The following is a 12,774-nucleotide window of genomic DNA, read 5'->3' as shown; positions in this document are numbered from 1 at the left end:
ATATCAATGGGGTGGACAGAATATTAGAAACAAGACCTCTCAGTATAATGCAATACAGTTGAACAGACCCAAACTGCAGCCTCCAAAACAACTAGAAAGTCAAATCATCACCTCATTGACACATTTTCAAACGTTTTTGACCCTTATAAAAAGAGCTGTTGTATTAAACAACATTGTTTTTAGCCAAGTGTACCTTAAACTGGCAAATGATTGCATTTACAAAACTGCTGTTGCCATCTAGTGGAAGTAGAAGGATTGAATTACACCAAGGATTGTTAAGTTTAAAGACTACACCAGATACAACAAGACAGCACAATAATTTGCTGATATTTAAATTGAAACTAACACAAGACAAACAGGTTTCCCCCCCGAAATGTTTGACAGTTAACTGCGTGCACGGTGCGTGCTATGTGAACAGCACAACGGCCTAACGAGGCTACCGAAAGGAATCGGGCAGCGCTTAACAGTGCTTTGTGGCCAATGTAAACCTGGTGTAAAGCAGTGCGTGTTAAAACCTTTAACAAGTTATATCTTTTCATTAACTTTAAATGCTTGATCAAAACAACTTTATTTTTCATGAAATAATCAAACCCACAACTTACATTAGACACACTTAATGTTTCTTTCACCCATTTTACACACTCTTTAGCTAATTAGCTCATTCTGGGAACAACCTTTCCTTTATTTTGCTTAGTACATTGGGCTATAAAGTAAACCTTAATTCTGTAACTCACCCATGGAATTTGCCTAATGTAACGTAAGCAGTTAACAACCAAACGTCCCTTTTAAAGCTAAAAACTGGCAATTGTATTGTTATAATTACCCTTGTTGAAACCAAATAATTTCTTACCTGTGTGCTCCTAAGTTGACACAGCTGATTCCCAAGTTGTAGCGACTACGGATGAAACCAGGCTGCAGCTCCAGAGCTCTTCTGTAGGCAGCCACAGCCTCCTCTGAGCGGCTTCCATTGGCGAGTGTGGCCCCCAACTTGTTCCAGAGCAGGTAGTCCTGATGAAGACAGAAGAAGAAAAAAAAAGAGAGCTCAGAAACAAAACAGAGCATGCAAAATGAAGACAGATTCAGTCTCAGAACTGGCTTCTGCACTAACCTGTGGTGTGACAGACAAAGCAGCGCTGAAGCAGTCCACCGCCTTGTCGTACTCCCCGCTGAGATTGAAGAGAACTCCCAAACCACACTGCAGCTGGGGGTCCACCTGGGCAGGGTCAGAGTTGGCTGCATGCAGGAACAGGGACTGGACATCATTAAACAAGGATCTGTGCCAGAAAAAACAAAACAAAAAGTTAGCATCCAAAGTTAATACAATATATGACAAACATTTTACCTGCTGGATCTGCATGTTTAGGTTTAAAACTTGAATTAGTCTGAATGGTACGCGTCGGATACTCACTCGGGCAGCAGCGACCCAAACCTCTCCCTATCCCTTTCTCTGGCCCCATCCGGTTGGGATTCCCCCTCCTTCTGCTCCCACACAGAACCGTATTTTGGATTGTGCTTTAACCAATCACGAAGAGTCTCACAGGCCTGCCTGTGCAGCGATTCGTTAGTGAAACTGACGGCCAACGCCATCAGAGCAGTCAGGTTGTCGTTCTTTAGCTCTATACATCTAATAAAAATAGAGGGGAAAAAAAAATCAGAGGGAATAACAAGGAAATTCTTTGAGTTGAGAAAGCAAATGTTAGAAATTGTCAAATACTTGATAAATGGGGTCTAACTGTACTATTAAATTTATGGAAAGAAGGGAAACTAGAATAAAGCGAAGAGTATAGACAAAAACTCAAACTGGAAGATTGCCATACACTAATATTAATATGGTAACGTAATGGAATGGAATCTATTTCCTCATTTAGACATTTTATTTTATTTAATCACAACTATTTGAATTTTGTTGTAGACATTTACTCAAAAGAGGTAGTAGAAAAGCAGCTTGAGTCAAGATTCATTAAGCTCATTATTAAGCTACAAATGAGGGAATCCTTTCAAAATAGAAAAGCATCATGAGCATCATAACATTTACAATTTCCAAACGTCTGCAAAGAAGAAGTGAATATACAAAATAATCTTCCAGAAGAACTGTAAATGCCCAACAAACCCAGATGCACTAATTATATGTGCAGTGAGGGAAAAAGTATTTGATCCCCTGCTGATTTTGTACATTTGCCCACTGACAAAAAAATGATCAATCTATAATTTGAATTTTAACAGTGATTGACAGAATAACAAAAAAATCCAGAAAAACACATGTCAAAAATGTTTTTAATTGATTTGCATTTTAATGAGGGAAAATGTATTTGACCCCTCTGCAAAACATGACTTAGTACTTGGTGGAAAAACCTGGATGGCGGTCACAGAGGTCAGACGTTTCTTGTAGTTGGCCACCAGGTTTGCACACATCTCAGAAGGGATTTTGTCCCACTCGTCTTTGCAGATCTTCTCCAAGTCATTAAGGTTTCGAGGCTGACGTTTGGCAACTTGAACCTTCAGCTTCCTCCATAGATTTTCTATGGTATTATGGTCTGGAGACTGGTTAGGCCACTCCAGGACCTTAATGTGCTTCTTTTTCAGCCACTTCTTTGTTGCCTTAGCCATGTGTCTTGGGTCATTGTCATGTTGGAATACCCATCCATGACCCATATCCAATGCCCTGGCAAAGGGAAGGAGGTTCTTACCCAAGATTTGACGGTACATGGCCCTGTCCATCGTCCCTTTGATGCAGTGAAGTTGTCCTGTCCTCTTAGCGGCAAAACACCCCCAAAGCATAATGTTTCCACCTCCATGTTTAACGGTGGGGATGGTGTTCTTGGAATCATAGGCAGCATTCCTCCTCCTCCAAACATGACGAGTTGAGTTGATGCCAAAGAGCTTCATTTTGGTCTCATCAGACAGGCATGTATATGTGCTTTCTTGAGCAGGGGGACCTTGCGGGCGCTGCAGGATTTCAGTCCTTCAGTCCTTCATTGCAACTCCACGAGGTGAGATCTTGCACGGTGCCCCAGGCCGAGGGAGATCAACAGTTCTTTTGTGTTTCTTCCATTTGCAAATCACAGCACCAACTGTTGTAACTTTCTCACCAAGCTGGTTTTAGCCCATTCCAGACTTGTGTAGGTCTACAATCTTGTCCCTGACATCCTTGGAGAGGTCTTGGCCATAGTGGAGAGTTTGGAATATGATTGATTGCTTTTGTGGACAGGTGTCTTTTATACAGGTAACAAACTGAGATTAGCAGCACTCCGTTTAGGAGTGTGCTCCTAATCTCAGTTTGTTGCCTGTATAAAAGACACCTGGGAGCCAGAGAGGGGGGGGCAAATACTTATTTCCCTCATTAAAATGCAAATCAATTATAACTTTGTTGACATGTGTTTCTCTGGATTTTCTTGTTGTCATTCTGTCTCTCACTGTTCAAAAAAATCTACATTAAAATTACAGACTGATCATTTCTTTGTCAGTGGGCAAATGTACAAAATCAGCAGGGGATCAAATACTTTTTTTCCTCTCAGTGTAGTCTTGAATTGTTTCTGGACACAATTTTGTATCTGAAGTAACAATTTATACTAGCATTTTGCAATTTGGATTGCTCACCTGCGGAGCGCACTGATGGCAGCAAATTCTTGCTCGTTCTCTGCCTGACAGGTTCCCAAATATTGCCATGCCTGCAATTTAATGAAAAGAAATGTACACACATCAGAGCATCATTACAACTGCTTTCTGTGGTGAAACAAACAGTAAAAACACAAATAAGGAGATTTTTTGGGCAGTTTTTGTACAGGGTGACCAAAACATTGGAGACTGAAAAATGCAAATAAAGCCACATGCTTTAGGAGTCCTACCAGCTGGTTGTCTGGTTCTCTCTGTACAGCACTTTCAAAGAACCGTACGGCACCAGGGATGTCCCCCGCCTCCATCCTCTTCACTCCCTCTGACAAAGGGTCTGGGTGGGATAAGTAGGGGTTCTCCTCTTCAAACTGATACCCCTACGACAAACACAAGGAAAACACAAAGAGAGTTTTTTTTATGTATACTGTTGAGAACAAAGAATCGCTTTCAGACCACAAGAAAAGCAGTATCTGCAAAAATGATGAAATCCTTAAACATGTAAGAAGACCGCATTTCTCAGCATGTTCCCAGCAGGTTGACAGCTACCTTGTCATATGAAGTGCTGAGTAGCTGATCGAAGTCAGACAGCCAGGGGTGACTCTCCGCGTCCCTCTTAGCCATCTCCTCCCACTCTTGCTGCAGCTTCTCCCAGAAATCCACATCACTCTGACAGCATGAACAGATACACATCATTACTTCACAGCCTCCTTGTATCATACATCATCCTGTATTATAGACATATTTGACCTTTAATTTTACCAAGGAACAGAGAGTGAATTGATGGTGTTTTATAGCATAACTAAGTCGATAGAGACAATGTTTTTTTTTCCCTTCAAAGAGAATTTATCATTTAGACCAGTTTCTTTGACTTTTCAATTTCCAATTTTAAGCCTCTATGTTCCTGGACACAGTGTGCTTTACCCTATACGTTACCACTGCTATTTAATATAAAAGTACTAGCTGTACTTTTTTTAGAGTTTAAGTTTTCATTGACTCTTGTCTCACCTCCACTGCAGCTTTAGCTTGCTGGAAATCCGGTCCTGATGTGGCAAATTCATCTACCCAGGCTTCAGCCGATTCCTCTGACACCTGATTCATAACAATGACAGTGGTTGACTTGAGTCTTGAAAATCAATATTAGAGCTGAGGATGGGTATATTTAAATGGGAAAAATATAGAGGGAAGTGAATGGAATTGAAATGAAAGAAGAAACAACACAGAAAAAAAGCTAATTGTCTCCTAATCCTTTCTTACAATTCTTCCTAATGAACTCCTGATTTTTTCCCCCTCAAAAACAAAAAAACACTCAACAGCAACAAAACAATCAAATGCTGAGTGTATCCTACTGTTTATGTGTAGGACAGAATCCTACAAAACTAGTCCAAAAACTTTAAATATTTCAATGACTGCAGCCAATGCCAAGACCACAGAGGTCATACCTGCCTGATGACCTGGGCCCACTGCTCTGCTTGTTTAGCTTTTACTTTCTCAATCTTCTCATTCCTCTCTGTGGGTTCCAAGGGAAGACTCCCTCCCCCCGTCTCCGTCAGGAACTATGGCGGGAGGCGAGGAGGGGTGGTGATGGGGAATGGGGTAATGTTTTGAGGAGGAGGGTACGGTTGGTGAGGAGGTTGGTTTTTTGGAGGGGTGGGCGGAGTAGGAGTAATTTTAAGTAGTAGGAGGAGGAACAGATGAATGACAGTTGTTAATTGAGGGAATGGCAAGCCGATAGTTCGAAGGCGGGTCAAAAAATGGGGAAAGCACATTTCAGAGTTAGAGGGCAAGTAAGTACAATGGAGCCACGGTGAACAGATTTTCATCATAAACAAGGCTGAGAGCTACTCAGGCACAGCATAATTTGGATCGCCATTTCTACCAGGATAGGAAAAAGAATAAAATAAAATAAAATACTAGAAAAAATTCTAAATTATGAGATAGTAAGTTACAACTCTGAGTGAAAACCTTTTTTCTGTTACATTCAAGCCCTTGCTAAACGAGTTCACATAATGCTGCTTTAGCCTATTGTCGCCAGGGAAAGCTTTCTGTATTTCTCAGTATACTGGAGTTGTGCTGTCTGTGGTGACAGTGGCCCAATCCCAAAGTAAGCCTTGAGGACTAAGGACTAAAGACTCACAGACATAATTAATCTCAGGTGCTACGTGAGAACTGGGATTGGGACAGCACTTCACGAGATCACGTTACCATGGCGACGTTTAATGACAAAGATGTTGCTGACGCTTGCCGGTTTGGGTATTATCATTTTAAGTGTGTTGATTTCCACACGGCCGAGGCACAAGAGATGGCTGGCTGATTCCTTCAAATTCTTATTTTACAAGCTGGACAACAGGTTTGGGGTCTGGGCCGTGGTCGTGGTTTTGTGTCATGCGCTTTGAACTGTGGGTAATTCCCTTTGGTTAATTCTGCATCGATGAAGACTCGCGGAAAGAGCTTGGTAAGTGCGCACTCACACCCTCACGCCATTTGAAATCCAACATTGTGACAACCCTAAGCCCTTGCTGATGCACCAGAAGTGTCGATACAGCTCATCTGTAGTATTAATAATAATAATAATAATAATAGTAATACCACCATTTCTTTATATAGTATCTTTAATGAACTTTACAGAAATGACTTTGACTACGTTTAGCTAAGGGAGGTTGTAGGTCGTGGTGAACAGGTGGTGTTTGAGTAGTTTTTTTTAAGAATGTCCAGGAATGTAGCATTTTGGATATCTCAGAACAAATAGTTTATTTACTCCCCAAAAAAGGGCGTTACATTAGCAGTAAACGGCATGTCGTCAACAAACCTTGCGCTCTCACTTACAGTTCTTCACAGAGCAGCTGACATGGTACATGGTATCTCAGTCTACCTGTATTACTCAATACCTTGGTAGGAAGCGGGGACAGACCGCAGCGACACGGCATAGTTATGAATCCTTCTCAATTCTTTAGCAGGTTGACAGTGTTTGTGTAATTACTCTTGCGGCCAGGCGGGGGAGAAAAGGTTCCGCACTCCAGCCTAGTGAAAAAGTCCAGCTAAGTCAAAAATGTAGACTTACTATCTCATAAATTGTTTCATACTTATTAGGTAAAACTCTTCAGTTAACAACTCATTATTATGATATTATTGGTAAACAATTTGACTTACTAAATCAAAATTAAGTTTTTACTTAACAATATATCTAACTTTTGATTTATTTTCTTTCTTTCTTTCTTTCTTTCTTTCTTTCTTTCTTTCTTTCTTTCTTTCTTTCTTAGCAGAAATGGGCTTTGACAATATTGCCATTTCATGGGAAAACCTAGTTAAAAATCCAAAAATCTGGCATTAGCCTTTTTTGGCCTGAACTGAATGAAGTCAAAGCAATTACTGAAACTGAGTCCAGCTGGCAATAACCCGAGCTTTCTTGACATTGAAACATAAATGCATCAGAAGAGAAGAGTTCTCTTACTGCTGTACAAATTCCATCTGCAATGCTGTGCAGCCTTGAGCTTCATATTACAGGGAGTGTAGCGGCTGCTTTTGGTTACATTAGTGGAAAATGTTACTCTGCATCAGATACTGGGGTGATGAGTCACAAGGCATAGTCTATACTGTGATAAAGTGAACCACCGTGCCTCCCCGGTTGCAACCATCCCCTCCTCAGTGGGCAGTGACTCGTACCTGGTTGAGGTTGGAGGCCCAGCTCTGAGCCTCCTTGGCCTGAGCTTTATCTTTGAGCTGTTTGTCTGTCCTGCTCTCCACTGTCACACTGCCCTCGCCAATCTGCCTAATGAATCGCAGGAACTACACAACAACGAAAAAAAAAAAAAATGACAACAAAAAAGCATTTTACCATTCCCATAGTAATTGGTCAGGTTTATACTTATAAAATGCTAGTTTCTTTCCAAACCAACTACTTTCTTTCCAAACTAAAAGAACCACAAAGAAACTTAAGTCATCAACATTACCAATTCACTATGCTCCTAAGGAACAATTCTACAAAAATGTTAAAGGAAAAGAGACATGGTGATAGAGGATAAAGAATCCATGGAGAGACACACTGCTCACCTCAGTGTTTTGTAACTTGGGGTCATCAACCTTTGAGACAAGCTCATTGGCTGTCTGCCTCAGCTCCTCCCCTGGCTGATACTCCTTTGTCCTGTCGCATTAACAACAAGAGAATGTTAAAATCATACTGTAACGAGTTGTAAGATGATTAAAATATTTTGCTCTGCGGTTGTACTTTGCATTGTTGTACAAGCCAGTGCTTTTGTGGTTAGTGTCCTACGTTGATGATTAGCCATCTAAAGGCCCCTTTCATCTCCTCATCTCCATCTTTTGATTCTTCTTTGCCTTTTGACAGAACTCTTTCTTTGGATGAGCTCAACAAAACCAATGAAGGTTCAAAGTCTGAACATTTTAAATTCAACAGACGCATCCACTCAACTACTTGACAACAACATAACCAAGTTTCAAATATGCTATCCTTTGTCTACCTTTGCTCCGTTTTTCTTTTATTCTTGCACTTGCTACACATGTATTGCAATGTGCCTGACGTAGCCTTTATATAAGCCATTTTTCATCTACGCTTTATATGCATGTCCCCATCCCCGGTTCTAACCATTCGTTCTCCTTGTCTCCCAGGTCTCCCAGCCACAACTTCTCCTCCGACTGCTCAAGATACTCCTCTGCCCACCGTCCAGGATCTGGAGCAGAGAAAAAAATTGGAAAAAATACATAGGAGCATTTTAAAAAGTCCAAACAATGCAAAAATAAAATAATTTATCTAAAACAAGTTTGCTCTAGTGTCAGTAAGCATTGGATGACTGTGAACAGTGCTCATGAAGCGTGTTTCCAGAGTGATAACACACAAGAGCAAAAACTAAACCCTAACAAACTGAAGCTACCTGCAGCCTCGGCGATAAATTCTTTTGTCCAATCAGCATCTGCTGCATCACCAAGAGCGATGAGCCCGGGTGTAGAAGCAGAGTCAGGACCCGAGAGGAACTCAGCCGTCCAATCACCAGAGAGAGCCAACGCTGCCACATCTGGAGCTTTGACATGGAAACATGTGGTGCTTAAAATTCTGAAACCAGTTTCTGCAAAAGAGTTAAGCTTAAGCCATAAAAACACTAAAGAAAATACCACAACTAAAAATAATAACAACATGTACCTCTCTGTGGAGCTTGCCTGTAGCTCTGCTGGTCAATCTGCTGCATTTCCTCCAACAGCTGACCCATGTCAAATGTGTGTGGGGGTCGGGGGGGCGCCTGAAGGAACTCATTCACCAGCTGCAGCAAAAATAAAAATAGTATTCTACCTTTTAGAGAATATACTAAGAAATTGCACCCAGTATACAAATAGCTAGACACCTGATTTGCTTCAGAGTGGGGGACCTCTATTAAACATTATACAGGATTCTAGTCAACACAATATACTGAATATGGAAAAGGACATAAGCGCTGACCTCCTCTTCAGTTGCAATTTCAATGGGCGAGGGGGGAATCTGAGAAAAAAAAAGGAAAAAATTAGGTAACCGAACAAGTAGTGAGATGTATTTTGTCAAGCAGCAATTTGATAACACTGATATATTTCCACTTTGTAGGGAATTGTTAAGCTGATAAATTCAGCTATTTGAACGACTAAAAGGTTATGTACAAATTACTCACTGCTGGTGTTGAGCGGTGTCGCCACGCACCCCCTTCCTTGCTCATGTGACTGGTCAACTTCATGAGGGGATTGGCTCCCCCACATTCTGCCTCCACCAACTCCCGCATCGCCATGGCAACACAAGGATGAGGCAAACCCAATCAGACCACCTGAGAACTGAGAGAAGATGAATTATTCAATTTGTTTCAATTTCATCAACTGACAATTTGCATAGAATTCATTCTGTGTTTAAGAATGTCTACGGAATCAATGTTTGAGACTATTCACAGTCAAAGTGAAGCACAGCATTTCGATCACTCAAATGGTTAACTGCACAGTATTAGGTATTTGTTTTCATTTTTTTCCAAATGAAGATGACAGCCGTTCAGGTCCCACACATACAAAAAACAAAACAAATCATTCTGCACAAACAAAGTCCGCTCTGTAGAATTGCCCTGTCAAAGTGAAATGTTTCTTTTATCTAATAAATACACGATACAAGACCTCCAGTGATATTTCACAAGTCAAACATGTCCACACTGCTCAGATCTGATGTCACATAACTAAACTCAAGCTCCATCTGTTTTTTTCCGTGTCACTTCCTGGCTAAGGGCGAAACGTTACAAATGTGGATATGATGGCCCAGCAGGCACAGACATTCCCTGCATATTTCACTCAGCTAGGCTAGTAAGTTTAGAGGATTATAGCAATGACAAAAAGACAACATTTGAAGCTATATTCAAATGTGTGTGTGTGTGTATATATATATCATATTGTTATAACCAAAATCATAGACAATAATTGCTATCATACAGGGCTGGGCATTGCACATCAAAACTTCTTTGGTACTGAGCCGCAAATTATGTCCATTGCACCAAATATCCAAAACTGTCAGGTGAATCTATTATTTAAAAAAAAAAAACTTACTTTGAGACCTAAATATTTCCAATAACGGTACTGAACAAATTTCTTGACATTTTGGCATTTTTATGTTAATTCAAATGCTATCCAGACTTGTTATCATGTCATCAATATGATATTCATTGAGGTTCTATTTGGTCCTCATCATCAGATGATCACTCACCTGAATCCTCCAAAAGCAAAACAATTACAAAAACAAAAACCCTTGTGACGACGATTCGGTTACTATATGCAAACCTTGCAAACAATATGTGGTCCAAAGGAAACCCTGCTGAGAAACCTCAACTCACTGACCCATATCCAGGATGAACAGCTGCCAAAATGTCGTACATGCTGGCCTACTCAACTTCTTTATCCCCCTGGAGAGATACGTAATGCTTACAATTTCCATAATGAACTGTCAGGAATAGAATTTGAAATCCCTGTGTACTCCGCTCTACGCAGTGTTCACCTACAAACATTACATAAAATGTTACACAAGAGAGTCCACTCTACAAGTGGACTGCCCATCACTCTGGACTCTAGGTATTACATTTAAGAACATTTTATTCCTACTACTGTTTCAAAGAGCTGCTGTGCTATATGATGATTAGGGTCAAAGCAAAGGGATTAGACAAAGGTATTAATACACACACTATCACAGACTGGACACTGTGACACCTGTCCACTTGCTCACTTCACCGTCACATGCCTACTGTCTGCATTAACTGTGGAAAGAAAGGTGTGTGCTTTGGCCTGCACATTCACACATATTTCAACTTAATTGTAAAAATAGTTTCAGTTGTAGGAAAATATTTAACAGGGTACACCTGAAAGCAACCAGCTGCCAGCATGTATGTGTTTTTTAACTGTCAAAAAGCTGTCAAGTGTCAAACCAGTTACCTGACTCGGAGCAGTGTGTAAACACTGATAGCTTTGTTTTGCCCAATGCTAACTGTGGCTTCAGTCATAAACTGCAACATCATCTTGGTAAATGTAACCCTGTGTATCTCTTCTTATTTAACGTTAACCAACACACTGCTCATTAAGCAGCAAATCAAACGGAGAAGATTAAAATAATTAACGATCCATTTTGTTTTTCAACAATTGGCGAGTGTAGCTAGCGTTAGCTGACGGTACTAGCCAACTGCTAGTAGGGCCAGTGTAGAGCTCATTCCGGTTGTATGCAGCCAGAGAGGCATGGATAGACGGGTAGCATGATGTTCATCTCACCGCCGACAGCTGCTGCTGGAGCCCAACCGACAGTCCCTCCGCTCCGGTCTGTCCTCTCCAACCGTATCACAACCAAAGTTGCTGCAGTGTCAAACCTCTCGGTAACCGTCTGAAATCCGCGGCTATCTGTTGTTAGCGCTCCTCTTTATTTACCTTCCTCCTCCATGACCCACAAAACCCTTCACCGATCGCTTGGAGTGTCGCGTAACGATGCGCTGGTTTCGTATTCTCAAATGGTTTTACGCCAGAAGATGTCAGGGCTTGACGGCTTGACATATGGGCGGGGGCTTGAGGGGAAAAGATAACGTTAGCTAACAGTCTCAGTGAAATCGAAGATCCCTCTCTGTAAAACGTAAGGGTTTTACGTAAAATACATATTGCGCGGGGGATTAAAGTCCATCCAATCTAGATTGTACACTTATTAGCTACAAAAACAAAATTATCCAGAAATACTATTTGCGGTGAAATGTAAAATAATCAATTACAAGTTAAATCCATGCATGAAAATGTTTACCTAATCAAAAAGGTGGAAGTAACATGTACTTATCAAATGTAGGAAATACTCATGCAAAATGGTATATTTGAGAGTGTGTTTATTATAGACAGTGGTGGAAAAATAACTAGGCCTACATACAAACACTTACCCAAGTACTGTACTTTAGTGCAATTTTGAAGGCATTATAATTACTTTACATTAAACTACTTTACGGGTTATAAATGTTCCCTAAAAATATATATATTTATAATATGATGCAATGTTATAAAGATGCCTTACAGTAGCCTATAAGAAGTTGTTAAAATCAACTTACCCTCATCATCTTTGGAATGGCTTCCCCATAGAAAAATAAAAATCTATTTCTATGGGCCTCCCGCTACATTGGAGAAGCTCACTCACTTCACACATTTTCATTATCTAGACTGAAAAAGCCACCTCTACTCATTATAATACAGCCAACCATAACACACCATCCTTTCTGCGTCCTTCACAGCCAAACCTTTTTCACTTATTACCTTGCTGGTTTTGTATTGTTTATTATTAGTGCCCTGAATGCTGTTCAGTTGTTTTCCTGTTTTACAGGATCTGAATTCTACTTCTACCACTGATAATATGTTCTACTATAGGCCTGTTATAATTGAGCTGGTGGAGGTGTAAAACATAAATGTTTTAACTATTGTATACAGCATACTGTTGTGGTTAGTTGAATAAACAGTGCTTTATATTTTATAAGAATGTTGTGTGTTTAAAATAAACTGAAAATTAACAAAGTGGCGCTGTCAGATAATGGTGGTGGAGTAAAATGTAAAATATGTCTTACTGTAAAGTAAGTAGATGTATAAAGTAGCATTAGAACGTTATTTATGTGCAGTACTTGTAATTGTTTTTAATTGCACTGTAATTTA

The 12,774-nt window shown here is 40.4% G+C and overlaps 1 protein-coding gene across 5 annotated transcripts in view; it reads right to left on the bottom strand.

The window, feature by feature from the left end:
- Positions 1 to 11,645, bottom strand: part of pex5 (peroxisomal biogenesis factor 5) — a 13,194-nt gene extending 1,549 nt beyond the window's left edge. The window contains exons 1-16 of one of the 5 annotated variants that reach the window (XM_034874171.1): positions 11,374 to 11,645; positions 9,261 to 9,417; positions 9,059 to 9,097; positions 8,765 to 8,882; positions 8,499 to 8,645; positions 8,213 to 8,297; positions 7,660 to 7,750; positions 7,273 to 7,395; positions 5,052 to 5,165; positions 4,618 to 4,701; positions 4,159 to 4,278; positions 3,846 to 3,989; positions 3,598 to 3,668; positions 1,409 to 1,624; positions 1,109 to 1,274; positions 851 to 1,008 (exon numbers count right to left, since the gene is read on the bottom strand). In XM_034874171.1, coding sequence (XP_034730062.1) covers positions 851 to 1,008; positions 1,109 to 1,274; positions 1,409 to 1,624; positions 3,598 to 3,668; positions 3,846 to 3,989; positions 4,159 to 4,278; positions 4,618 to 4,701; positions 5,052 to 5,165; positions 7,273 to 7,395; positions 7,660 to 7,750; positions 8,213 to 8,297; positions 8,499 to 8,645; positions 8,765 to 8,882; positions 9,059 to 9,097; positions 9,261 to 9,374 — 1,790 coding nt within the window. In that variant the 5' untranslated portion in view covers positions 9,375 to 9,417; positions 11,374 to 11,645. Of the gene's footprint in view, positions 1 to 850; positions 1,009 to 1,108; positions 1,275 to 1,408; positions 1,625 to 3,597; positions 3,669 to 3,845; positions 3,990 to 4,158; positions 4,279 to 4,617; positions 4,702 to 5,051; positions 5,166 to 7,272; positions 7,396 to 7,659; positions 7,751 to 8,212; positions 8,298 to 8,498; positions 8,646 to 8,764; positions 8,883 to 9,058; positions 9,098 to 9,260; positions 9,418 to 10,324; positions 10,702 to 11,373 lie in introns of those variants that run through there. The other 4 variants (XM_034874173.1, XM_034874172.1, XM_034874174.1 and 1 more) reach the window with 4 other exon arrangements.
- Positions 11,646 to 12,774: the final 1,129 nt, after the last annotated feature.

The sequence above is a fragment of the Etheostoma cragini genome, chromosome 6 (assembly GCF_013103735.1).
Source record: "Etheostoma cragini isolate CJK2018 chromosome 6, CSU_Ecrag_1.0, whole genome shotgun sequence".
NCBI lineage: Eukaryota > Metazoa > Chordata > Actinopteri > Perciformes > Percidae > Etheostoma > Etheostoma cragini.
This window is presented reverse-complemented; position numbering and strand designations above follow the sequence as displayed.